This window comes from Thecamonas trahens (assembly GCF_000142905.1).
Source record: "Thecamonas trahens ATCC 50062 unplaced genomic scaffold supercont1.51, whole genome shotgun sequence".
Classification (NCBI taxonomy): Eukaryota; order Apusomonadida; family Apusomonadidae; genus Thecamonas; species Thecamonas trahens.
Genome location: NW_013657629.1, coordinates 108378 through 133090, shown reverse-complemented (window position 1 = coordinate 133090; position 24713 = coordinate 108378). Strand labels below are relative to the sequence as shown.

Sequence of the window (24713 nt, the reverse complement as noted above, 5' to 3'; positions counted from 1 at the left end):
TTTGGCCAGCGTGGCAAGCATGGCCTGGTCAAGCTCAACGCGACCTTTGACGAGGCTGTGGCCTTTGCCAAGGAGCTCATGGGCACCACCGTGTCCATCAACGGCGTCGATGGCGTCCTCACCCACTTTCTTCTCGAGCCGTTCATGCCGCACGAGCACGAGTTCTACCTCGCCATCCACATGGAGCGCGAGGCCAACGTGATCTCGTTCTCGGTCGCCGGTGGCGTCGAGGTCGAGGACAACTGGGACACCATCAAGACGCTCCGCGTCGGCGTGGAGGACGACATCACTTCGGTCGACCTCTCGGCCATGCTCGAGGGCGTCGACGCTGCTGTTATGGACGCCACCGAGTCGTTTGTTCGCGACGCCTTCAAGCTCTTTGACGACCTTGACTTTACCACCATGGAGATGAACCCGTTCACTTTTGACGGTCAGGGCAACCCGATTCCGCTCGACTTTGTGGGCGCCGTCGATGACACTTCGATGTTCCAGAACTCGCGCAAGTGGGACGCCATCGAGTTCCCCAACCCGTTCGGCATGACCGAGTTTCCCGAGGAGCAGGTTGTCCGCGACATGGACTCGAAGACCGGCGCCTCGCTCAAGCTCACCGTCCTCAACCCGGAGGGCCGCATCTGGTGCCTCCTCGCCGGCGGTGGCGCCTCGCTCATCACCATCGACACCTTCTCCGACCTCGGCCTCGGCCCGCTGGTGGGCAACTACGGCGAGTACTCGGGCGGCCCCAACGCCGAACAGACGTACCTCTACGCCAAGTCGGTTCTTGACCTTGCCACCCGCAACCCGGACGGTGAGACCCGCGCCCTCGTCATCGTCGGCGCTGTCGCCAACTTCTCCGACTGCGCCAAGGCTGCCCGTGGCATTGTCCACGCTCTCCGCGAGTTTGAGGACAAGCTCAAGGCCTGCAACTACCGCGTCTTCTTCCGTCGCGGCGGGCCCAACTACCTCAAGGCTCTCGACATGATGCGCGAGTGGAGCCAAGAGTCGGGCGTTCCCACCGTGGTTTACGGCCCGGACAAGTCCATGACCCGCGTTGTCCCGCTGGTTGGCGAGTGGATCAACAACGGCAACTTTGTTGAGGAGTAGTTTCCCTTCCTCCCTCCTCCTCCTCCTCCTCCTCCTCCTCCTCTCCGGTTCTCCTCCTCGCCTGCCTCCCTCCCTCCCTCTCTCGACGCGACCGATCCACCCCATCCACCCACCCACCATCCACCCATCCACCCACATTACATACACGAGGTCCCCTCGGCCCATCTTCCCCCCTTCCCCTCCCCTCCCCTCCCCTCCTCACCCTCATCAGCTGCCGATAAAACATGTACCAAAAAAAAAAGGAGCCACACACTCCCCACTCCCCCCCCTTCTCCCCCCCCCACTCCCACTACCCCTCCTCCGCCCCCCGCCCCCCCACTCCCACCCCCCCCCGTCGACCCTCGACCCTCGACCAGACAGGTGGCAAGACACCCCATTCGGTGAGAGTGCTAGCCACTTCACCTCGCAGCAGCACCATGGCGGACGAAGAGCCCAAGAAGAAGCGCGTGCGCAAGGTTGTCCGCAAGAAGGTTGTCCGCAAGCGGGTGGTGAAGCGGGTGAGGAAGAAGTCGTCGGCGACCAACAAAGCCGACGGCCATAGCTCGGCCTCGGCGGGGGCATCGGCAGAGGCATCGACAGAAGCAGAAGCAGAGGCGGCTGGTCATGTCAAGGCGAAGCGCAAGGTGGTGCGCAAGAAGAGAGTCATCCGCAAGCGCCGCGATGACCACCATAGCTCGCATGATGACGGAGAGCCTGCTGCTGCGCCTGCTGCTGCGCCTGCGGCGGCTATTGCTGCCAAGGCCGACAGCTCGGCTGCTCCGGCAGCGGCAGCGATGGGCGTCGCGGCGGAAGGATCAAGGTCGGGTTCCGGGGAGGCGGCCAAAGATGGCGGGTCATTGTCGTCGTCGTCGCATGCAGACACCACACTGGTGCCGGAGCCGACGGCAGAGGAGGAGGCAGCGCGGGCGGCGGCGGAGCGGGCAGCGCTAGAGGCCAGGGCGGCTGAGCGGGCGGCAGCACCAGCGGCGGACGAGCCAGAGGACAGACCGGAACCGACCGAGTCGGTCATTGTCACCATTGCGCAGGTCGATGGCGAGGCCAAATCCAAGCTCCGAGTCAACGAGTACACGACCGGGCAAGAGCTGATGGACATGTACGCGCGTAAGATTGACCTCCTCGAGACGCAGCTCTTCGACATTGCGCTGGTGGAGGACGGCGAGGACGGGCTCGACGTGGGCGAGTTCCAGTGGATCGATCGCGACGAGCCGTGCCTGGCGCAGGGCATCACGTCGGCGTCGTTCCTCCAAATCCGCGTCCGCTACTTTTCGCAGAACGTGGGCGCGTCGACAGACCCGACTGCCGTCTCGTTGCAGTACGCCGAAGTCCGCGCACGAGTCTTGGCGTCCAAGTGGCCGACAACGCTCGACCAGGCCATCCGCCTTGCCGCCTTCTCCTTTGTCTCCGAGTACTCGGGCTACGATGCCGCCAAGCACCGCGCTGGCTTGCTTGCTGACAATCTGGCGACAGTGCTGCCGGCAGAGCATGTGCCCAAGAAGAAGAAGGCGCGCAAAAAGGTGGAGGCCGCGATCTTTGAAGCTGCTGCGCTCATCTCAGGCACAATCAAGGTCATGGCTGAGATGAACTACTGCGAGTATGCTGCTGGCCTACCCGACTACGGCGTCCAGCTGTACGTGCTGACACAGGCGGTCGACGGCGCGCAGGCGATCGGCGTCTGCCCGCGCGGCATTGTGCTATACGCCGACGCCGAGGGGCGGAGCCAAGTCCGGATAGCGTCGTTCAAGGCCGAGCTTGCGGGCGCGGTGGCTACAGTCGACAGTGCTTCACCAACAGTGGTGACTGCCGGTGGGCTGCGGATGATGCTGCCGTCTGCTGCGCAGGCGAGCGCAGTTGCGAACGCGCTGCAGGCATATGCGGCATACGCCGCAAGCGGAGCGCTCCCGCTACGGGCCGACGCACAGCTCACCCGCGAGCCGACGACCATGACGCTGCGGATCCGGTCCGGGTGGCCCGGCGACAAGGGCAGGCTCATCACCATCGACGAGACTGCGACGGTGGGCGAGCTCATGAACTCGTACGCGGAACTGCTGCGGGTTCATGATCGCCGCTGGCTGGGCCTCTGCGACTCGACCGCCGACGCCGACCGGTGGCTCAACCCATCCAAGCTGGTCATGGACGAACACGTTCACGTCGGCTCGACGCTTGTGTACAAGCTCCGGGTCATTGTCCTCAACGAGCGCGAGTTGGCCAAGTCCAAGGACGCGCGCGCGCGCCATCTATACTACCTTCAGTTCCGGCAGTACGTGCTCGACGGCACATACACTGTCACTGAGGACCAGGCCGTACTCTTTGCGGCCTACCGCTTCCTCGCCGACTTTGGCTCATACTTTCCGCCCGAGACAGAGATCGACGGCTCGGATGGCGACGTGTTTGGCGGCGGATCAGAGGACGACGACGAGCTGCCGCCGGACCCGACAACGACCAAGGGCTACCTTGTTGCGCAAGGTATCGAGAGGACGTACATCCCGCACTACCTCCGCGTCCAGTACACCGACTCAGAGTGGGAGAAGCGGATCCGCGCAAAGTGGCGCGAGCTCGGCGATCTTGGCAACGCCACTTATGTCGAGAAGCTGTATCTCGAGGAGATCCTCAAGCTCAACTCGTTCGGCGTCGAGTACTTTCAGCTGTACGAGGCGTCCGGCGGAAGCAACGAGTACGGAGGCACCGCTGTCGACACCGTCCTCCTCGGCATCTCGCAAAAGGGCATGGCTCTCGTCCGGCCGCCGCACTTTGATGTCCTCGCCCGCTTCCCGTGGCCCGTCACCCGCCTCACCAACACCGCACACGCCATCAAGGTCGAGAAGGCGTCCAAGACTGCCGCGGGTCAGCGCGAGTGGTCCGCACGCATCCTCCACACCATCTCGCCGCTCCAGGGTACCAACATCCGCATCCTAGCCTCGATGTACCAGCAGATCGCCTATCGGCGTGCTCATGCGTAGTGGACTTGAGTGAACCAGAGCAGCCCCCGCACCTTGTCCGCCTTGCTTGCCCACCTGACCCCCCCACCCCCTCCGCCTGATCCCGGGACGCATCCACGGCTGCCGGCCACTGGTCACCCTCCTCACCCCACCCCCACCCAGACTCACTCGACTTGTGAGGCACATGCGATTGGTGGCATCTGCAGCAGGACTCTTCACCTTCTTTGTCCTCCATGACTGGCTCCAGGAGCAGGTAGTCAAAGTCGACGGCTTCCACCATGGCCTCACCCTGACCTTTGTTGAGTTTGCTGCGGTTGCCCTCGGCTCGGCCGTCACCCTCCACCTCTCGTCGCTCCGATCTGCCTCGCCAACGGCTTTGAACCGATCGGCTGCTCAGCGGCTGTCAACATCACTTCCATCTGCGGAATCATCAGCCAGTGGAGGGTCCGGATGGGCGCCCGCAGCCACTGCAGGTGGTGAGCGCCGTGCCGAGCAGCCGGAGACTTGGGCATCGGTCAGGCGATCGCTCCGAGTGCGGGCGCTTGGGGCGTATGCGGTGCTCTCAGTGGCCATGCTGGCGTCGATGGCATCGGCAAACCTCTCGCTGCAGTATGTCTCGTTCCCGCTCAAAGTCTCGGTCCGATCGGGCAAGCTCATTCCGACCATGATCGTCGGCTCGGTCATGCTGGGCAAAGAGTACAATCGCGGACAGTATGCCGCGGCTCTGCTGCTCTGCGCTGGCCTGGTCGGCTTCACCCTCACCTCACGCTCGCAGGCCAAGGCTGCTGCTGTTCAGCTCCCGCAGAGCCAGTTCTACGGCGGCCTGGCGCTAGTTGTCGGATCGATCGTCCTCGACTCGATTGTGCCCAACCTGCAGGAGTGCGTCATGGGCCGCCTCCGCCGCGGCACGTACGAGACCATGCTCTTTACCAACATCATTGGCGCCTCGGTCCTTGCAGCGCTGGCAGCCATGTCTGGCGAGCTTGGCCCGGCCGTGCGTGAGCTGGTCGCGTCGCCGATGCTGCTGCTGCGGCTGATTGCCTTTGGCTCCTCCACCTTTGGCGGCGTCACCTTTTACATGCGCCTCGTCCGCGCCTACGGTGGCGTGACTACCGTCCTCATCACCACCACCCGCAAGATCATCACTGTCACCCTCTCGTTCCTCCTCTTCTCCGAGAACACCTTTTCGCCCGGCTTTGCGCTCTCGGGCATGCTCATCGTTGCCGGCATCGCCGTCAACACCTACGCCAAGTCGAGCGGCACCAAGGCCGGCGGGCACTCGACCACGTCGGCACCAAGGGCGACGGCATCTCAGCTCGTCGGCCGCATCCGCGCGCTTGCCAGCCGCGACGAGCCGGTGTGAGCGAGCGGAAGCCGGGACTTGGTCAACTCGGCGGCGCGCGCGTGCGGACCCGCCGGGCCGAGACGGAGCGGCCAAGGCTCCGTCCGGGCGGCGGCTGTGGAGTGTGGCGCACGGTGGTCTCGCCGCTGCCGCCGCCGCCGCCGCCGCCGAGACCGCTGGGCCGTGTCCCGCGGGCACGGACGTGGTTCTGTTTGCGGACCCGCTTGACGAGCGAGACATACGAGTTCTGCCGCCAGGCGCGCGAGAGCGACGAACCCGCCCCACGGAGTAGCGGATGGTTGGGCGACGGCTGCTGCGACGCGGTCGAACTAGCGATCGACGTGTTGTCGAATGAATTCGACCGTGAGAGCGAGAGCGGCGCCGCCGAAGATGATTCCCCGTCGTCGCCGGCGCCGGCCGTCGTAGCCCGGTTTGCCCGCGCTTCGCTGGGCTTGAGCGAGTTGAGCACTGTCTGCTGGAACCGAGCGAGCTCCTCTAGGGAGCTCGACGAGCTGGAGGCAGAAATTACATCGCGGGCGTTGCGATGCGACCGGACGCCACCGCGCAGCGCCCGGAGGTCCTTGCCCGGCCGCTTGGTCGAGTGCATGTTGATGGCGGTGAGCCGTGGGTTGTAGCGGTATGCTACGTCGCGGACGTGCCGCGATCGGTGGTGCTTGACCAGCGCAGCTTTGTACGCCTTGTCTGGAAACTCAAAGCCCTGGCGCTTGGCCTCGAGCAGGAGACGCGACGGGACCTTGTCAAGATTGATGTGGGTCATAAGCTCGGTGCACTCGGCCTCGCGGCTGGCGGGGTCGATGAGGATCCACTGGAGCACAGCCTGAAAGAGAAGCTTCTCCTTGACCTGCAAGGTGCGCGAGGTGAGGACGACTCTCAGCGAGTCGACCGACGAGCGCAGAAAGTGCGGCGACATGAGGACAGCGTACGCGTTGGTCTCGATGTACAGGTGGCAGGCGGTGCGAACGACCTGCTCCGCTGCAGTCCCGCCGTCCTGCGGCAAGGCCGAGAGCAGCGCAATGACATCGCCCGTCCGGATGCGTACGTGCATGTCGGCACGCTCGGGCTCGTAGCCGGTGTGAATCTCGCCGTTGGCCGCCATCCGAATGAAATCCTCGTAGTGCCGCCGCATGAAGCTCTTCCAGTGGAAGGAAATGGCGTCGACCAGCTTCGCCGGCAGCGTCACAATGAGGCCGTGAAGACAGATGGCGTCGGCCACTGTCAGCTGCGCCACAGCCAAGTCTCTCAGGCACTCGCCCAGCAAATGATCCATGCCCAGCAGCTGCGCCGCATGCGCGAGCTGGCCGAGACGCTGCAGCTCCGAGTAGCCCTCGTTCTCGAGCTCGCACTCTCCCGTGTACACGTACTCCACCACCGCCCGGAGCACATCAGGCGGCACGCCCGTAATCCGCATCCGCAGCCGCCGTCCCTTGCCAGGCAAGCTATCAACCACCACAGCCTGGCCCGCGCCACCATCATCACCGCTTGTTCTCGAGTTCCACTCGCCCATAGCCATCCCCTCGCCCTCGCCCATCCCCTCACCCGCCTCGCCCGTCAGCACTCTCTGATGCACTTTCAGCGCCTGCGCCACCACTGGCGATCGCATGGCCAGAATGACGGCATGAACGGGAATGGCCCTGGCCAGCATGACCGCCCGCGCCGCCGCCGCCGCCGACTCTTGATTGACATCACCCGAGACGGCAGCAACGGCAGCATTCGTGGCGGCAGCAGTAGTGCCGGTACTGGCCGTGGTGGCGGTCGTGGCGATGGTGGCAGTCGGGCGGATGGGTGCGATGGAGGGGACAAAGAGCGGAGTGAGGACGTCACCGATGTCACCCAGGCGAGAGGAGAGCTCCATGTCGGCAAAGGCAGCCGAGGCCAACCCGGCAGCCAGGTGGGAGACGAGCACGTCCACTGCTCCATCTGCCTCGTCCCGTCTGGCACGTGCTGTGCCCAGCTTGACCATGGACGTCGGTGGAGTAGGGTGGTGTGGTGTGTGTCTGTGTGGGGGGGGGAGGGGGGGGGGGGGGGGGCGGGTGACGGGGACGGTGGCAGTTTGGCCGGTTGCTCGGTGGCTGGTTGCCCGGCTGGGCGGCTTGGCAACAGCTTTGGGAGGGGAAGGGGTGGGGGGGAGAGAGAGAGAGAGACGGGAGCCATACAATGTGTGGGCTTTGCTGGGGTGTCCGGCGCTTGGATCGGACACGGTAAGTCCATCTCATGTGGCACGACGGCGCTGGATGAGGACTTCTGCGACGATGGAGATGAGGTGGAAAAGGAGAATGGTGAGGAGGAGGGCAAAGAGAGCAGCACCAGGCTTGTCGATAAGGGTGGAGAGAAGCGGGAGTGAGGCTTCAACCGAGGCGAGGCTGGCCGACGCGGTGGGGCCAAGCAAACCGATGACCTTGCGCGGCGCGATGAGGACGGCGGCGGTGGCGGCCATGGCGAGGTAGACGCCAAGGTCGGCGAGGATCTGCAAGGAGCCAACGTCGGAGACGACGTACAGCTCAAGGAGTGGCTGAGAGTCGTCATCACGGGTGGCACGCCATGCCTCTTGCAGGCCGGCTGAGGTACAATGCCAGCCGCGGACGACCACGACGCCGCCGATCTGGGTGCCGCCGATCCGGAGTGCGTCCCAGGCGCCGTCGGCAAAGGCGACCTCGGTGATGCGGACAACCTCCTCGCCCTGGGCCACGACTAGCCAGGCCGAGCCAGGAAGCGCGGTTGAAGCGACGAGGGCTGTGACCGAGAATATCTGCGGCGGAGCGGAGGAGCTGGGCTCAGGCGCGCGGGTGGTTGCAGCGCGGAGCCACCGGGTGAACCGCGCGGTGATGACAACCCGCCCGCGGCGGCGAGCGTCCGATGGTGACGGCGGTGCTTTGCCGTGAGCCGCCTCGGGCAGCGGCGGGAGGCGGAAGCGGAGCGCTACGACGTTCGAGTTAAACTCGCGGAAGGCGAGGTATGGAACCAGCGGTGGCGGCCCTGCGGCGTCGCCGTCGAACGGGACTAGCTGGCCGTGGCCGCCACCTGGCACAGGCACCAAGGTGAAGAGTGATGCCGGACTACCGCGGAGCTCCTGCACAACGCCAACAAGGCCCTGCGCCGGGTTCTGGGCGCCAAGCACGTCGCTCTTGGTCACCACCACTGTGTCAGCCACAGCGACCAGAGCCAGTACGTCGGCAAGCTGTGGGTCCTGCGTCGTCGAAACGCCATAGCCGGCCAGCGGGCTGCGGCGCGTCAAAGCACTACTACCTTCCTCGTGGTCATCGGCGCCGCGGACGTAGACGTACGCCAGCTCGACGAGGTCGACGACAGCGATGAGCTCGACCGTCATCGACGCCACAAGATGCGGCATGGTAAGGGGAAGGCGGAGGAGCCGGGCGCGGAGCTCGGGCGGGACCACGCCAGTCCACTCGAGCCAGACATGGCGAAAGTCCGAGCTATCGGCTGGGCTGGCATACACAAAAGAGCCAAGAACGGGCGACATGCCATCGCGGCGGCAGTCACTCGCCGATGGAAGTATCCCCAGTGCGCCACGAACCGACGACGGTGCGGCGCTAGAGCCCGAGCCCGACGGCGACTGCGGCGAACTCGAGCCCGAGCTCGAGTCCTCCCGCCAGCGGCGGGTGGACCTCTCTGTGGCAAACCGCGAGAGCGACGAGGACCAGCCGGCGTCAGAGGCCGACTCGGACTCACTTTCACCCGCCGCAGCCTTGAGCGCCCCCAGCAGCGCATCTAGCACAGCATCGTGCACCGTCCGCGGCGGGGCCGACTGATGGGCTTCTGGCGGCGGCGCGAGGAGAATGTCGGCCTCGGGGCGATCCGAAGCCGAAGGAGCGCGTCGCGAGTCGACTGCCGTCGGATGTCCGTCCTGTGTCAGCCCTCCGCCCAGTCTCCGCCCTCCGCCACCAGCACCAACTTGCCCGCCACCAGCACCAGCTCGTCCGCCACCAGCACCAGCTCGTCCGCCACCAGCACCAGCTCGTCCGCCACCAGCACCATCTTCGCCACCCGCACCTCCACCATCCCCCGCATGCTGCTTGCCTCGTGCGGCAGCAATGACGGCCGTCTTGCCTGACGCCGCATAGCCACAGACAATGTGGAGGTAGACATGCATGGCCTGCATGCCTGTCTCCTCCACACGGATGGGTACGTGCTAGACAAGTGACCTGTGGTGCGAGTGCGAGTCGCTGTCGGTGTGGAGAGGGTGACAGGGGTGGAGGGGGGAGGGGGGGGTCGTCCGGGTCCGGGAAGGGTGGCGGAGGTTGTGCCCGTGCCTGTGGCAAGCGGTGCCGCTTTTTTCTGGGCACGAGCCCCGGCTGGAGGGGCGGGGGAAAAAAATAGAGAAAAAAAAGGAGGGAGAGGGGGAGGTGTGAAGGTAGTGAGGTTGCTCATAGTTGGCGAGATTCTCAGGACGGGTATTACAGGTGTACGGCTGTGGATGGACTAGAACTGCGAGTAGGTGCGGCCAGGCCGCCAGACAGCGTCGCCGGGCGAGCCGGGCGTTGCACCAGTAACGCCGATGTGGCCCGAGGTCGGCGTAGAGGCCATGCGGAGGCCCGTGAAGGAAGCGCCGCCAAAGCGCGTGCCAAACGAGCGGGCGACGACCGAGGAGGAAGTCCGGGTGTGGCCCGACGGCGACGGGACCAGGAGCGGCGAGGCGATAATGTTTGCGCTCGGCGACGGGGTGCCGCCAAAGCCAATGGCGCGTGGCGCGGTCGACGACGCGTTGATCGAGCCGCCCAATGCCGGCGGCAGCGGAAGCGGCGACGCCGACGGAGCGAGCAGCGGCGTGTTGACGTGGTCCTTGGGCGGCGGCGGCGACGGCGCAGTGGCCTCGTCTTCGGGCTCGGCCTTGGTCTGGTACACCGCGAGGCCGGCAAGCGTGACTACCAGCGCCATGATGCCCTCCCACGTGATGCGCGACCGCGGCGTCGGCCCGCCGGCGACCACAAACGGGACGGCAAAGCCGAGATTGGCCAGCGGAATGGTGAGCGTGTTGGCCACAAACATGAGGCTTGCCGTGGCATTCTTGATGATGAGCAGGATGAACACGTTCCACGCCACGTTGCAAAAGAGGCAGAGAAAGACAACGATGGTGGTGTAGCCCGCGCAGTAGTCGCCCGATCGGTTCTCGCGATGGGCAAAGAGGCAGACGGCGCCGTCGCCAAAGTTGGCCGGAATGTCGCTAAACGCCGTGTCCTCCAGCGGCGCCACCACAGGCACAAAGAGAAGGCCAAAGAAGAACTGGAAGAACGAGACCCAGGCGTTGAGGAGGTTGATGGAGATCTCCGTCTCGGACGTCTTGAACACCCACTCCTTGTACACTGACGAGATGGCGGCGGGAATGTTGAACGAGAAGAAGAATAGGCCCCACACAATAGCCATCCTGTGGCTCTGCGGCTCGTTCGACGCCGACGACGGCTTCGAGCCCGACCTGGCCGCGTGATCGTCGGTCGATGGGTCGAGGATGGAAAATAGAATGCCGATGACAATGATGGCTGCGCCGAGGTAGTGGACCCAGAGATAGCGACGACCAAAGGCAATGCGTGTGGCGAGGAGGGTAGCCGGCAGCACGCCCTGCATCAGCAGGATTTGCACCGGTCCAGCCACGTGCGGGGCAGCCATAATGACGATGAGCGTACAGCAGCAGTCGATGCCGCCCATGACGGCAAACTTGCGCAACAGCGGCCAGCTCACCGCCCGGAGCTCACCACCGAGGATGACCGGGGTGAAGAAAGCAGCAATGTAGACGAGCATGGTCAGCTGATGGAGAAAGTACTGTCGGACCACTCACACACATACACACACACACACATACACACATACACACATACATACACACACACATACACATACACAACCCATCACCCATGCCAGTGAGCCATTGTCTCTGCCTTTCTGCCCATCGCTGCCCACCATCGCCCTCGGAGACAACAAGCCAGCACCTGCGCGTGCGGATGGTCTTTGCCATCCCCCGCCGGGTCACCGCCCCCCCCCCCTCCCTCCTCCTTCCCCCCCTCCCCTTCCCCTTCACCCACCAGGTCGTACCACATAGTGGGGCATTGCATCTGCCATGAGCTTGAAGGAGATTCGGTCTGCAGCACCAAAGAGTACAAGAGCTACGCAGCAGAGGCCAAGGAGTGCTGGCGGGAGGGGAGCAGGCCGGCCACGTTGGTCCTCCCGCTCGCCACCACCACCACCATCACTCTGCTGTCTATTCCGCAGCGCAAGTCCCTTCTCCGCTCTCGATGCTGTGCGGTATGCGCTGCTCGTTCGCTCCATTCGCTCGCTCGCTCGATAGCTAGCTAGCTCTCAATACCCTGCCCTGTCGAGAGGAGTCGATGTCGGTGCTGCTCACCCAGCGACGGCGGCGGCTGCTGGCTGCTGCTGGCACTTGACCGCCGCTTGTTGTGCATGCGTGCAATGTTGCTCTCATTCACCTGTCTGCTCCCTCGCCTCACCTCACCTCCCCCACCCCCCCCCCCCGGGCCATCGAGTGCTCTTCGTGCTCTTCTATCGGTCAGGGGGGAGATGATGCACGGTTGTGTTCTTGATCGAGTTCTCGCTGCGATCCAACACGGCCGCTTGTAGGGCTCTGGTGTTGGCATCATCATCCGTTGATGGTTGAGGCGAGAAAGTCGGCAAACGAAGCGATGATGGCGTCGGCCGGTGGCGGAGTCATGCCGGCGAGCTTGAGGTACTGCTTGCGGGCGCGGCGGATCTCGGCCGGAGTGACTTTGCGCTTGAGGATGATGCGGACGCCGCCGTCGAGGAGGATCGGATCTCCCGGAAGGCCACCAGCTGCCGCCCAGGCCAACACAGCGTCGACGACTGAGCGGGTGAGGCCATCTAGGGCAGTGACAAACGACGAGGCGGCCCGCGGCGCCGACTGGGTCGACTCGTTCGGCTTGACCGGCTTGGACTCGAGGAGCCAGGCGGTGATGGCTGCGGCCGGGAGCTCGTCGTCCGGGCCGACAACAAACAGAGGCTTATCCCACCGCTTGCGACCGTTCGGCTCTTCGAACCGCATCCAGAGGTCGTCGAAGAGCTCATGCGAGTACCTGGGGGCGCCGGCTAGCCCAGCGTCATCGTTCCAGCCCTCTGCAAGCTCATCGGCCGTGTCGCACCACACCACACAGCTAGGCGTCCGCTGCGCCTTGGCATCACAGTACAGCTCGTACCGAAAGCCCTTGATATAGTTAAGCGAGTCACAGATGACCACCACGCCCGGCCCGATCTCCCTCTCCACCGCCGCCTTGAACTCAGCTCGCAGCGTCTTCTCTGCGCTCGGCTCTGTCCACACACAACCCGCCCGCATGCCCGTCCACACACCCAATACCAAGCGCCACACCACCGTCATGAGTCACGTCCTCCCCCTGCCTTTCCCCCTCCTCCCCCCCCCCCCTCTTTCCCCTTACCTGCGTAGCACGCGGCCTTGTCGAGGCCCAAGGACTCGGCCGAGACGGTGACCACCCGGACGTCGGGCACGGCTTCGGCAAGATACGCCGCCATCTCGGCCGCACGTCGGCTCTTGCCCGTCACTGGTCGCCCGCACATGGTAATCAGTGGCATGGCAAGATGCGGGCGGGGGTGAGGGAATAGAGAGAGAGGTGAGGGAGGAAGGATCGGGCGAGGTGAGGGAGAGGGGAGAGGGAGAGAGAGCGGAGGGATCGAAGCCAGACAGAGTCGCCTCGCCCCGCCACGGCTGCTGCTGTGTCTAGAGGGCTTGTCAGTTCGCACGATTTGAAGAAAGTGAGGCTCAGAGCTGGATTATGCTATTGGGCAGTGGATGGGGGATGGGGTACGCGAGGTGCGGCTAGATCGATAGGGTGATGGCAAGGGTGAGGGCAAGGAGAAGAGTGGCCGAGACGGAGGGCGCGAGGGCGGATGCAGCAGACTTGAACTTGTCCACCGTCACATCGGCACACTGGATGATGACGGTCGGTGGCGGGGCAGTGCCGTTGGTGGAGGTGGGCGGCGTGTAGGTGTACTCGATTTGGAGCGTGTACGGGCCGAGCAGTGTGTCGGACGGCAGCGTAAAGGTGATGTTGCCGTTGGCGCCCGAGCCGCATGCTGCCGGTATAACATCGCCGGCGGTACCAACGACAGCCAGATCGGTGCGGTTGGCATAGTCGGGATCGCTCTGCGGCCCGTTGGCAAGCGCCATGACGGCCCGGACCGAGCCGCTAGCCTCGCACTCGGCAACCTCGAACCAGACGACGGCTGCGTCAAAGACCTTAGCGTCAGCATCGTCCGGCAGCCGAGCAACTCGCGCCCTATAAAGATCAATCGCCGGTGTGTTGCCCGAGCCACAAGCGCGCTCGTTGCGGCCCGCAGCCATGGCGCCGAGGCCACGGAACTGCAACAGTCGCCCGCGCCCTGCGTGAGTCCATCACGGGGCAGCCAGCCTTCACCGCCCCCCGCCCCCCCCTGCCCCGCACCCCGCACACCACACCCCTCCCCCTCTCTGTAGCACCACCTACTCCGTTTGTGTATGGCGGTGCGGGAGCTACGACGTCATCGCCGCGAGAGTAGCCGATGTTGGCAAGTCGAAGGGTAGCGGCTGAGGCGCTTGAGCACGCCCCCAGCGCCACCAGAGCCACCACTACCAGGACCACCAGCATCATCACCCGCGAGCTCATAGCCAGCCTGATACTCCACTCTGCTCTGCCGCAGTGCAGTTTGAGCGAGCCAAGTACACGCCCCTTGGCTGGTGCTGGTGAGCCGTATGGCGCCGGGCCAGTCTAAAAACAAGCCTTTGGCACCGCCCAAAGTCGGCCGAAACCACGACCTTTTTCCGCCGCTCGCCTTCCAAACGGTCTCCACCCCGCACGGCGACGCAGGCGAGGTGTCTCTACCAAGCGGGGAGGGAGAAAGAGAGACCCAGACCCAGCCAAACGTACCACACTCATCTCCCCCTCCTCCCCTACCTCCCTCCCCTCCCCCTCTCAAGGTACGGTACCCACACACGCATGTACACACCTGTGCCTCTGCTTTCTCCCGCTGCCCATCCCCCCCCCCCCGCCCACTTCCCTCACTGCTTACCTTTTTTCGGCACACTCACTCCTGTGCGGTTCGGCGGCTCGGTGAGGGCGATGGGCGGCAGAGAAAGCCATCATGGCAGACCTGGCTAAGCTTCTGGATGTGGCGACTGTGGTTGATGCGGCGTCGGATAGTGCGGTGCTGGGAGCGTCTGTGACGGCGTTTATGCTCGGCGGACTGTGGTACTCGCCGCTGCTGTTTGGCAACATGTGGTTCAACCTCTCGTTCCCAGGGCGCAAGATGGAAGAGGTCATGGCTGACGGCCACCCGATTCTGCCGTATGCAGTGGCCATGCTCACTTCGATCCTCTCTGCTGCCGCTCTGAAGGTCATCCTCCCGGCTTCGGTCCAGGCCGATCCGGTGGAGGCTGCCAAGGCCGGCGCCATCCTCGGCACTTACTTTGCCTTTTTCTCGCTCTCGGTTACGTACCTCTTTGCGTCGCGGCCCAAGGGCCTCATCTTCATCGATGGCCTGTACCACGTCGTTCGCCTCGCCATCCTCGCCGCGGTCCTCGCCGTCCTGGCCTAGCCGCAGCTCGCTTACGCTCCTCGGCTTCCTCACCGCAGCTCGGGGCTTTGCCGGCCTGACTCCTGCAGCCAACGGTACACTGAACATCGAACAACAGCAGGTAAAGCAGCCTGCGATTCTGAACCGACGGCCTCGCGGCCTGCCAAGGCTGCGATCACTGCCTAGTACCTCTTCCTGCGGCCGGCAGGTGCCGAGCCCTCCCCCCCTCCCGCACGTCTCTCTCTATCTCTCCCCCCCCCACCTCCACAACCACACCCATGGCCTCGGCAACCATCCCGCACATGGCTGCGCGCTACCCGCCCAACGAGGAACGTGAGGTGGCACTGTGTGCTGCGTACGAGGCAGCGTTCGGGGCTGTGCCGAGCGGTGTGGCCTCTGCGCCCGGACGGGTCAACCTCATCGGTGAGCACATCGACTACTCTGGCTACGGCGTTCTGCCGATGGCGCTAGCGCATGACGTGCGGGTGGCGTACGGGCTTGGACAAAGTGACGGTGGTGATGCGGGTGAGCCGCGGCAGGGCTTCGTCTTCTCGGTGGCCAACATCGATGGCGACAGGTATCCGCCGGCGGAGCTCGCTCACGGCGGGCTTGATGATGCCGTGCTGGACAAGGGCGCGCACTCTTGGGCAAACTACGTGTTTGCCGGGTACAAGGGCGTGCTTGACGCGGTGGCAGAAGGAAGCCGGGATGAGGAGCCGCTTGGCGTCGCGCTCAATGTCATGATCGACGGCAAGGTTCCGCCCGGCTCGGGCCTCTCGTCGTCGTCGGCTCTGGTCTGCGCGTCGATGCTGGCGGCCGCCGCGGGTTTTGGGTGCTCGACCAAGTACAGCCCGGCAGAGTTTGCTAGTATGGCTGCGGGCGCAGAGCGGTACACAGGAGTCGAGGGCGGCGGGATGGACCAGGCCATTTCGATGATGGCTCGGGCGGGCTCGGCGCTGTACATCGAGTTTGATCCGGTCCGCGGCACGCCTGTGGCGCTCCCGCCCGATGCTGTCTTTGTTGTTGCCCACTCGCAGGTCGCTGCCAACAAGTATTACTCGCAGTACAACTTGCGCGTGGTCGAGACCCGGCTCGCGGCCCGGATCCTGGCTGCCCACCACGCCGTGGCCGAGCCGGACGCCTGCCGCACCCTCGCCGCCGCCGCCGCCGCCGCCGGGCTTGACCTGGCTGGAGCAGAGCAGGCTGTCGATGACGCGCTGGTCAAGGACAAGCTCTACTCGATTGCCGAGGTGGCGGCCATGCTGGACCTCTCTGCCGCCGAGGTAGTTGCTGGCTACGCTGCCAACGGCGCGCTCGCTGGCGTGCCAGCCGACGAGCCGCGACTCGCGCTCCACGCCCGCGCCACCCATGTGTACTCAGAGGCGCGACGAGTGGCTCACTTCCGCGCCGTTTGCGCCTCGGGAGCCGACGACGCGCTTGCCGAGCTCGGACGCATCATGGACGCGTCGCATGCATCGTGCGCACAGCTGTTCGATTGCTCATGCGCCGAGCTTGATGCGCTTGTCGCCTCGTCGCGCGCCGCTGGAGCGCTCGGCGCGCGGTTGACCGGCGCTGGCTGGGGTGGCTGCACCGTCTCGCTTGTGGCCCACTCGCAGCTGGACAGCTTCCTAGAGCATCTCGCCCAGAGCCACTACGGGATGAGCGCCGACGAGGCCGCGGCAGCAAACGTGCTGTTTGCATCTGCACCGGGGAGCGGGGCGTGCGTCATCGAGTTTTGAGTTATTAAGTTGTGAAGAAGCATACCGACGCTGCAAGGACATGCAGACCTGCAGACGCACGCTCTCTGCCGACCCGAAAAACCAGAGGGTTGCAATTTTTCGTTGACTCCCACCGAGCACCCCCCACGCCAACCCAACACAGCCCACGCTTGCCTGGCTTCGGCTCAGCCGCAGTCCGCCCCCCCACACACACTCTCTTTCTCGCACACAGTGAACAGCAAAGACCTCACTGTAGCCATGGGAGGCATCCCGTCACGCCGGTCGCGGACACCGCTGCATGAGGCATGTGCACGTGGAGACGTCCGGCGAGTGGCTCGGATGTTGGAGGGCGATAGGGTGCGTGGGCGAGGCGAGGTGGGGCCAGAGCGGCGGCCCAGTGGTGGTGGCGGTGAAAGCCGCAGCCGCTTGTCTGTGACGGGACAGGAGTTTGTCGCCATGGACGTCAATGAGCGGGCACCGCCCGACGGCGCGTCACCGCTGCATGTGGCTGCAGCTGGCGATCATGGTGAGGTCATCACGTACTTGCTGGAGAAGACATCGGCGAACCCGTATCAGGTCCGAAACGACAATGCGTCGCCGCTGCGTGTGGCGGTGATGGGCGGACGGTGTGCGGCGGCGCAGGCTCTGTTGGCGGGCATGGGCCACGCCAATCTAGCTGCTAATCTCCGCTCGGTTGGCGAAAAGGTGGGCGAGCTCTTCTCCCTCGCTGCCGCCTCGGGCAACGTCGGCATGCTAGCGATCCTTGGCAAGCACCTCGAGTTCGACATCGACGCGCGGGTTCATGACTGCGGTGGGCGGGTGCTCCACGCCGCGGTGTGGTGCGGGCATGTGAGCGCAACAGAGCACTTGCTGAACAAGCTAGCGGCGTCGCCCAAGGTTGTCAACGACCGCGAATGGACGCCGCTGCATGTCACTGCGCTGCGAAGCCATGCGAAAGTGGCCAAGGTCATCGTTGGCCACTCGGCCGCCGACATCAACGCGCAAAGCAAGAGCGGGCGCACCCCGCTGCATCTCGCGGCGCGGACCGGCGCACTGGCGGTCGCCGAAGTGCTCATCGCCAGCGGTGCTGCCCTCGATGCCCGCTCACACGACGGGTTCACCCCGCTCCATCACGCCGTCAAGGAGAATAACCTTGATGTGGCGTCTGCGCTTCTTGCCGCCGGCGCCCGCGTCGACACCCGTGCTGTTGCCGGCACCTCCCCGCTCCACACTGCAGCCCTGCTTGGGAATCTCGATGCGGTGCGCGCGCTTCTGGCTGCCGGCGCGCCAGTTGACGCGCTGACGACCGCCACCGACTCGACGCCGCTCTCTCTAGCTGCCGCCCGCGGCCGCACCCGGGTCGTCTCCGCGCTTGTTGCGGCCGGTGCCGATGTCAACGCGCCGCCGCAATCTCCGCCGCTCACAGGCGCCGCCAAGGCCGGCCACCTTGGCATCGTCCGCGAGTTGCTCAAAGCTGGCGCTCGTCAATGTGACGGCACCTTTGACCGCTTGTCCGGCGACGCGCCCAGCGCCGTCGAAGCCGCGGCCCGCTCGGGGCACACCGAAGTGGTGGCGCTCCTTGTCAAGAGCGGTGCCGATCCTGAGCGCATTGCCGCAGCGCTGCATCTAGCAGCTGAGGGTGGCCATCTCGAGACTGTCCGAGTGCTTGTCGAACTCTCACCAGCTGCGGTGGCTGCCACGGATGACGCCGGCCACACCGCGTTTGAGCTTGCCGCCCGCCGCGGGCGGGTCGACGTCGCCCGCTTCCTCGCCCGTGTCGGTAACATCGGCCCCGATGTCCTAGCGTCGGCGCTGCATCTGGCAGCCACTGGAGAACACGTGCCTGTCATGCGGGTTTTGGTCGATGACCTCTGTGCGCCGCTCGATGCAACACACGGAAGCTATGCATCGCCCGTTCTCGTCACAGCCGCGCAGTGGGCGTCGACCGCCGCACCCGTGGCGGTCCTCATCGACGCTGGTGCGCCGATCAACGCCGCCACAACTGCCGGGTACACCGCGCTTCACACTGCCATTGTCCGTGGCAAAGCCGACATTGTAGCTGTCCTCCTCGCTGCCGGTGCCGCTGCCCACACCCTCTCGCCTGCCGCCGTCTCGCCGCTCGCTGTCGCCGCCGCCCATGCACCCACTGAGGTCATGGCCGTCCTCGAGCCTGCACTGCAGTCACTCGGCACCGCGGCAGCCACCGATCTCCTCCATCGCGCCGCAGCGGCAGACAACGTCGCTGCCCTCAGCTTTATGCTCCGCGGCCTGGGATGGCCGCTCACCGGGCGCGATGCCTCGGGCCGCACCCTCCTCCATGCCGCGCGCAGCTCGCCCGGCGCCGTGGCAGAGCTCCTCTCAACAGAAGCAGCCGCCTGCTGCGACCTTGTTGCTGCCCCCGACACCCGCGGCGACACCCCGCTCCACGCCGCCGTCGCATCGCGGAACGCGTCGGTGGTAGAGCTTCTCCTTACGGCGGCCTGTCCCGCCGCTGTCGACTATGCCAATGCCAGCTCGGAGACACCGCTCATGCTCGCTGCAAGTCGCACATGGTTCGACGGTGTCGTCGCCCTCCTCGCCGCTCAGGCCACCGTCAGCCTGGTTGACAGTCGCGGCCAAAATGCCGCCCACCGAGCATGCGCTCCGCCTGCAGCCGCTGCTCCTGGCGATGCTGCACGAGTCTTGGAGTGCATCCTCGCCGCCTCACCGCCGTCGCTGGTAGTTGCGGCCGACGAGCGCGGCGCGCATCCGCTCCATCTCGCCGCAAGCCACGTGCGCGACGTGATGGCGACTACGCTTGTTGCGGTACTTATCGACGCTGGCGCTGACGTCGACGCCATCAACAACGATAGCGCATCGCCGCTCAGTCTCGCAGTCAAGGCCGGTAACACCGCTGCGGCGTGCGCCCTCATCGCCGCCGGCGCCGAGGTCAACGTCACTATTGCCGGCGACCAAACGCCAATCATCATGTGCGGGCGCAGCGAGGTGGCGTATGCAGCGGCGCAGCGGCCAACGCTTGATGTCTCGCGTGGCGTCGGCGGCTGCACTCTTCTCCACACCGATCTCGAGAGCATGCCCGAGCTGCTGGACGCACTCCTGCTCCATACACCCGACCTCTGGCTTGGCGATGTGGCGCACGAGTCCGGCATGACGCCGCTGATGGCTGCTGCCGCCCGGGCTTGCCCCTCGAGCGACCTCACGTACCTCCGCTGGCTCGTCCTTGCGGTGCCTTCGCTCAGCCCAGCCGAGCTCCGGGCCTCACTTGGCGTTGGGCCCCACCATGTCGACGTCCTCCTCACCGCAGCTCTTCGCGGCGACGTTGTCGGTGGCCTCTCACGCGGCCTCGCCCTCCCATCACGTCCGCTGGCATTTGCTCGCATCGCGCCGAATGCTCTGCAGCTTTATCCTTGCAATCAGGCTGGTGATGGCAGCCAAGCTACTGCCTCCGCGCCGATCGAAGACGACTCGCCGAACTGGGAGCTCCCGCTCGACCGCATAGTTCGCGCCGAGGCTTCCGGTACCAGCCTCCACATTCTTGCCACCGCCCCGGAGAACCCGGCGCGTGTTGATCTGATCGAGCTCGAGGCTCAGACGCCGATCTCTGCTGCCCTCTGGGCCGGGCGTGTGGTCGGCTGTGCCCGCGCCGCTCGTCCGAGGGCATGAGGCTACTCGCGGCTATTAAACGCCCATGATGTGCGGCAGCGATGGCGACCGCGCCGGCGCCACACGCGCTGACGTCCGCGACATCGCCCGTGACCTGTTCTTCTCTCGGCGTTTCCGACGCAAGACTCGCTTGGCCGTAACTACCTTTCCGGTCGCATCATCATCAGAGTCAGATTGCGAAATGAGCAACGACGATGATGACGATGATGACGACGACGACGACGACGACTCTGACATCGTCCGCAAGCCGACGTCGACAGTCAGCCCGACAGACGCACCGTTATCGGCAGGCGCCTTCGCCCCGCTATGAAGCTCGATGAGCGACGTAGTATCCAGCGTCGGCTGCGAGATTACGGTGGAGAGATGGTCGATGGCGTCCCGGTTGCGGTGGGCAAAGGCCCAGAGGACGAGACCAAAGCCGCCCTTGCACAGCGCGTCGAACGCAAGGTTGAACACCGCCGACGTCTCGTCAGCGATGAGCTCGAGTCGGACAACAAGCCACCACATCGGGTAGAGCATCCAGATGCACAGAGTCGCCGTCACAAAGCGGCCCACAAAGGTCCGCACTCGGGCCTTGGTCTCGAGCCGGGTAAACGCTGACCGCAGCGACACGGCGTTGGCGAGAAAGAGAACAACGCCAAAGCCAGCGGTGGCCAGCGAGACCGGAAGGTCATCGATCATTGCCCCGGCCATTCCGGCGCAAATGATAAGGACCTGGAAGAGCATGCCACGTGCGCAGTCGTCGCTGCCCATGTCTACCAGAAGCTGGAGCTGATGGAGGAGCACTGTGTTGGGGGAGTGCGGGTGAAGGGGGGTGAGTGAAAGTGAGAAAAAAAGCGCAGGGTTGGATAGGGGAGACGCTTGTACCACACCTAGCAACATACATGGGGTAGCAAGCGCATAGTCGGCGTAGCGAGACCAGGCAACCGGACGCCCATGGACTGCGATAATACCGATGTCCCCGGCTTGGAGGAGAGCGGCGAGGGCGGCAATAGACGTCGCCATGGCCGAGAGGGTGGCGAGCCGACAGCGGACGGCATTGTTGGCGCGGCCCGCAAGTCGCGAGAAGGCGAAGGAGAAGCAGAGTTGGACAACGGTCGACGCCGCGTAGAGCAACCTGCTGCGGCTTCCGAGCATAACTGCGGGAGCAAGGTGATGCAGAGAGAGATGTACGGGGTTCAGTAGCACTGAGTGCGCGAGGAGCTTTGTCTGCGTCAGCCAATTTCCTTGCGTTCCCGATCGATGACGATAGCTTGACGCGTGCGGACAGTTGACGACACGTGTTGTGTGGAAGGTAATTGGCGGAGACGGCGATTTGTCGGAGTGTGTGGGCTATTCGTGAACCATACCACCCGCTCGCTCTCTCACACTTTGACGTATTCGCTGCACCACCGCTAGGCCCAGCTGAGCCGAGTGAGATGCATGATGTGATGGGAGGGCCGATCACGTCGCCACTGTCTTCCGCCTCCTCGAGTACGGTTTCGCCCCGTTTGGTCCCAGTGACCGGCCGTCGGAAATCGTGAACGAGATCGCCAAGCGAACACGCAACTTGGCGACAGGCTCCCCGTAGACTAACCAACCCGATCCAAGCTCAGATCATTTGTCCCCCAAAGTGCGACGATGTATGTGTGTGGGGGGGGGGGGATGCAGACAGGGAGGGTGTGTGTTTGGGCAAAAAGAAGAAAGAATGCGTTACTCGGTATTCCCGTGTGGTCCCCCACCACAGTACTAACCAAGCCTCATGCTGCTTGACTTCCGAGAGCGAGACGGGATCGGGTATTTTCAGCATAGGATGAACGCATTCAAACCCAGGGAGTCCGGCTGAGCATTTTATTGGTTCCACTGCCAAATTGTCCCCTCGCCAAATGGGTTTAATGACAGGAGCACCCAGACCGAACAAACATGTCACATCAGCCAACATCTGTTGCTAGCATGGCGGAGGTTCCAGCGGAGTCACCGACGACGAGTTGCGGCCACACGTCACGCAGCCGAAGCAAATGGCAGCAAGGATGGGTTCGCGACAGGTGGCCATGGTGTGGTTCCGCAAGGCGCTACGGGTGGACGACAACCCGGCGCTGGCGGCGGCGGCGGATGCGGCAGCCGCGGTGGTTCCTGTCTTTGTCCTCGATCCGCACCTGCTCACCCGGGCGTACGTCGGCGACACCCGGCTAGTCTTCCTCCTGGAGTCGCTGTTGGCGCTGGACTCGTCGCTGCGGGCGCTCGGCTCGCAGCTGCTGGTGATCAAGGGCACGCCGGAGAAGGGAGCGCTGGACACACTTCAGGCGCTGTGGCGCGAGGTCGGGGCCGACTCGCTCCACTTTGAGGCCGACTACGAACCATACGCCAAGATCCGCGACGCCAAGGCGACACGGATGGCGGCCGATGACAAGCTCGCGGTGGAGACGAGCGAGCCCAACCTGATCTATCCGATGGAAGTGTGGGAGAGTGTGCCGGATGCCGCGCTACCGACGACGTTTGGTGGGATGAGGAAGCTGATCGCCAAGCGCGGGTGGCAGCCGCAGGCGCCGATTGAGGCGCCGACAGAGCTGCCACCGCTGCCTCAGGCTGCGGTCGACGCGGTAGCAAAGGATACTGAGCGGTTTGCTGTTCCGGGTATGGCTGCGTTTCCTGGGCGAAGCGAGGGCGACGGCAGCTCGCGCGCGTTTCCGGGCGGTGAGGCCGAGGCGCAAGAGCGGATGCGTGCGTTCCTTGCGGACGTGGACCGAGTTGTGACGTTTGAAAAGCCCAAGACCAATCCATTCGCCGAGCCGCCATCTACTACGGGCCTTTCTGCACATCTCAAATTTGGCACGCTCTCTGTGCGGCGGTTTTACGAGCAGCTGCGAGCGGTGGAGGAGAAGAGCAAGCGGAGTGTGAGTCAGCCGCCGGTCTCGCTGGTGGGCCAGGTCCTGTGGCGCGAGTTTTACACAGTGGTTGGGAGCCGGACGCCAGGCTACGAGGCGATGGCCACCAATCCGCTCTCCCGCATCATTCCGTGGGATGACGAGCCGGACAAGGTGGCGGCGTGGGCCGAGGGCCGGACCGGCTTCCCCCTCATCGACGCAGTGATGCGACAGCTGCGGGCAACAGGATGGGTTCATCACTTGGCGCGCCACCTTGTGGCCTGTTTCCTCACCCGCGGCTACCTGTGGCAGAGCTGGGAGGCCGGTGCGGGAGTGTTCAACTCGCTCCTTCTCGACGCCGACCACTACCTCAACATCGGCAACTGGCTCTGGCTCTCAGCCTCGGCCTTTTTCCACCAGTACTGGCGGGTGTACTCACCGATCAGCTTTGGCAACAAGTATGGAGCGTCTGCCCACGCCTATGTCCGCCGCTGGGTTCCCGAGCTTGCCCGTCTGCCAGACAAGCACCTCATGGCACCGTTCGACGCACCGGAGGACGTGCTCGCCGACGCGGGCGTGGTCCTTGGGCGCGACTATCCAGAGCCGATCGTTGACCATGCGGCAGCCAAGACTGCGAACCTTACCAAGATGAAGGCTGCCTACGCGGCCAAGCGCCGCGGCGATCCGAGCGCGGCTGCCGGGGGGAACGACGCAGGCAGCAGTGCTGCGGCTGTTGGGAGCAAGCGCCGGGTCAGCGGAGCCGAAGGCGAGCCGGCAGGGAAGCGTGCCAAGGCGTAGGCGATGAGAAATGTACGAATGCAGGTCTTACGTTGGACATGGCTGTGGTAGACACTTGCTGCAAATGTACGGACGCAACCAATCGGCAAGACCACCACCGAGTATTGGGAGGTGACCCTTCCCGACGACCCACCGATTGCGCTCTCACCCGAGTCCTCATCGGCTACCTCGTTGGCGAGCTCCCGCGATGCTTGAACAGACAACGTGGAGACACGACTGTCTCCGCCAGGCCGCAGCCCAGCCTATCACAGCCTGCGTGGAAGCTCCCGTCTTTGCCTACCGTTCAATCGTCGTCAGAGTCCGTGGCGTCGAAAGCGTCGGCAGCCTCGCGGAAAGCTTCAACAGCCAAGCCGTCCACCTCGTCTCGGGCTGTCGCGCCAGCACTCGATCCGTCGTGGCACTCGACAGATGCTCCGCTTGTCGTCCAGCCGCCAGCGACGTCGACGTCAACACTCTCTGCCATCCGTCTCCACTTCAACGTCGCTCTCGTCGTCATCGCTCGTCATCATCGCGCTCGTTGATATCGAGCTTGGTAACATCAGCGACGTCTTCTGACGAGGTCGGCCTTTTTCACGTGACTAGCGAAAGAAGGATGTGTTTTACTTTGCACAGATGAGGGGGAGGGGGTGGATGGCGAAAAGGGGCGATCATGTTTTTTCGTGGGCACCACCATCTCCACCTTCCTCCCTCATGCGGGGAGAGTAATGGACGCTCGGTTTCAATCATCACTATTGCTGCCGCGCTTTGG

The 24713-nt window shown here is 64.6% G+C and overlaps 11 protein-coding genes and 1 non-coding gene across 12 annotated transcripts; 5 read left to right on the top strand and 7 right to left on the bottom strand.

The window, feature by feature from the left end:
- Nucleotides 1-1511: 1511 nt before the first annotated feature.
- Nucleotides 1512-5400, top strand: AMSG_09813 (solute carrier family 35; the record flags this gene model as incomplete). The annotated part of the gene is made up of 3 exons (XM_013898788.1): nucleotides 1512-4044; nucleotides 4244-4385; nucleotides 4557-5400. Exons 1-3 carry the CDS (start codon nucleotides 1518-1520, stop codon nucleotides 5398-5400), a joined length of 3513 nt encoding a protein of 1170 aa, XP_013754242.1. The 5' UTR covers nucleotides 1512-1517.
- Nucleotides 5401-5422: 22 nt separating this feature from the next.
- On the bottom strand, nucleotides 5423-7360 carry AMSG_09812 (uncharacterized protein; the record flags this gene model as incomplete). Its single annotated transcript, XM_013898787.1, has 2 exons — nucleotides 5423-6823; nucleotides 6968-7360. The coding sequence occupies 2 exons, from the start codon at nucleotides 7358-7360 to the stop codon at nucleotides 5423-5425; spliced, it is 1794 nt and encodes a 597-aa protein (XP_013754241.1).
- Nucleotides 7361-7609: 249 nt separating this feature from the next.
- Nucleotides 7610-9393, bottom strand: AMSG_09811 (uncharacterized protein; the record flags this gene model as incomplete). The annotated part of the gene is made up of 2 exons (XM_013898786.1): nucleotides 7610-9262; nucleotides 9301-9393. 2 exons carry the CDS (start codon nucleotides 9391-9393, stop codon nucleotides 7610-7612), a joined length of 1746 nt encoding a protein of 581 aa, XP_013754240.1.
- A 400-nt stretch (nucleotides 9394-9793) lies between these two features.
- On the bottom strand, nucleotides 9794-11725 carry AMSG_09810 (drug/Metabolite transporter superfamily). Its single transcript, XM_013898785.1, has 2 exons — nucleotides 11443-11725; nucleotides 9794-11172 (listed from the first exon to the last, which is right to left on the bottom strand). The coding sequence occupies exons 1-2, from the start codon at nucleotides 11674-11676 to the stop codon at nucleotides 9838-9840; spliced, it is 1569 nt and encodes a 522-aa protein (XP_013754239.1). The 5' UTR covers nucleotides 11677-11725; the 3' UTR covers nucleotides 9794-9837.
- Nucleotides 11726-11894: 169 nt separating this feature from the next.
- AMSG_09809 (uncharacterized protein) lies at nucleotides 11895-12966 on the bottom strand (the record flags this gene model as incomplete). The annotated part of the gene is made up of 2 exons (XM_013898784.1): nucleotides 11895-12687; nucleotides 12813-12966. The coding sequence occupies 2 exons, from the start codon at nucleotides 12964-12966 to the stop codon at nucleotides 12005-12007; spliced, it is 837 nt and encodes a 278-aa protein (XP_013754238.1). The 3' UTR covers nucleotides 11895-12004.
- A 244-nt stretch (nucleotides 12967-13210) lies between these two features.
- On the bottom strand, nucleotides 13211-14036 carry AMSG_09808 (uncharacterized protein; the record flags this gene model as incomplete). The annotated part of the gene is made up of 2 exons (XM_013898783.1): nucleotides 13211-13753; nucleotides 13908-14036. 2 exons carry the CDS (start codon nucleotides 14034-14036, stop codon nucleotides 13211-13213), a joined length of 672 nt encoding a protein of 223 aa, XP_013754237.1.
- Nucleotides 14037-14302: 266 nt separating this feature from the next.
- AMSG_09807 (uncharacterized protein) lies at nucleotides 14303-14985 on the top strand. The gene is made up of 2 exons (XM_013898782.1): nucleotides 14303-14347; nucleotides 14501-14985. Exon 2 carries the CDS (start codon nucleotides 14512-14514, stop codon nucleotides 14962-14964), a length of 453 nt encoding a protein of 150 aa, XP_013754236.1. The 5' UTR covers nucleotides 14303-14347; nucleotides 14501-14511; the 3' UTR covers nucleotides 14965-14985.
- Nucleotides 14986-15221: 236 nt separating this feature from the next.
- On the top strand, nucleotides 15222-16682 carry AMSG_09806 (galactokinase; the record flags this gene model as incomplete). Its single annotated transcript, XM_013898781.1, has 1 exon — nucleotides 15222-16682. The coding sequence occupies one exon, from the start codon at nucleotides 15222-15224 to the stop codon at nucleotides 16680-16682; it is 1461 nt and encodes a 486-aa protein (XP_013754235.1).
- Nucleotides 16683-16919: 237 nt separating this feature from the next.
- AMSG_09805 (uncharacterized protein) lies at nucleotides 16920-20324 on the top strand (the record flags this gene model as incomplete). The annotated part of the gene is made up of 2 exons (XM_013898780.1): nucleotides 16920-17018; nucleotides 17106-20324. 2 exons carry the CDS (start codon nucleotides 16920-16922, stop codon nucleotides 20322-20324), a joined length of 3318 nt encoding a protein of 1105 aa, XP_013754234.1.
- AMSG_09804 (uncharacterized protein) lies at nucleotides 20046-21777 on the bottom strand. Its single transcript, XM_013898779.1, has 2 exons — nucleotides 21209-21777; nucleotides 20046-21109 (listed from the first exon to the last, which is right to left on the bottom strand). The coding sequence occupies exons 1-2, from the start codon at nucleotides 21459-21461 to the stop codon at nucleotides 20340-20342; spliced, it is 1023 nt and encodes a 340-aa protein (XP_013754233.1). The 5' UTR covers nucleotides 21462-21777; the 3' UTR covers nucleotides 20046-20339.
- Nucleotides 21778-22008: 231 nt separating this feature from the next.
- On the bottom strand, nucleotides 22009-22124 carry AMSG_20100. The gene has a single exon (XR_001290152.1). It is a non-coding gene; the product is annotated as a 5S ribosomal RNA (ribosomal RNA).
- Nucleotides 22125-22149: 25 nt separating this feature from the next.
- AMSG_09803 (cryptochrome photoreceptor) lies at nucleotides 22150-24560 on the top strand. Its single transcript, XM_013898778.1, has one exon. The coding sequence runs from the start codon at nucleotides 22322-22324 to the stop codon at nucleotides 23963-23965; it is 1644 nt and encodes a 547-aa protein (XP_013754232.1). The 5' UTR covers nucleotides 22150-22321; the 3' UTR covers nucleotides 23966-24560.
- The last annotated feature ends 153 nt before the right edge of the window (nucleotides 24561-24713 follow it).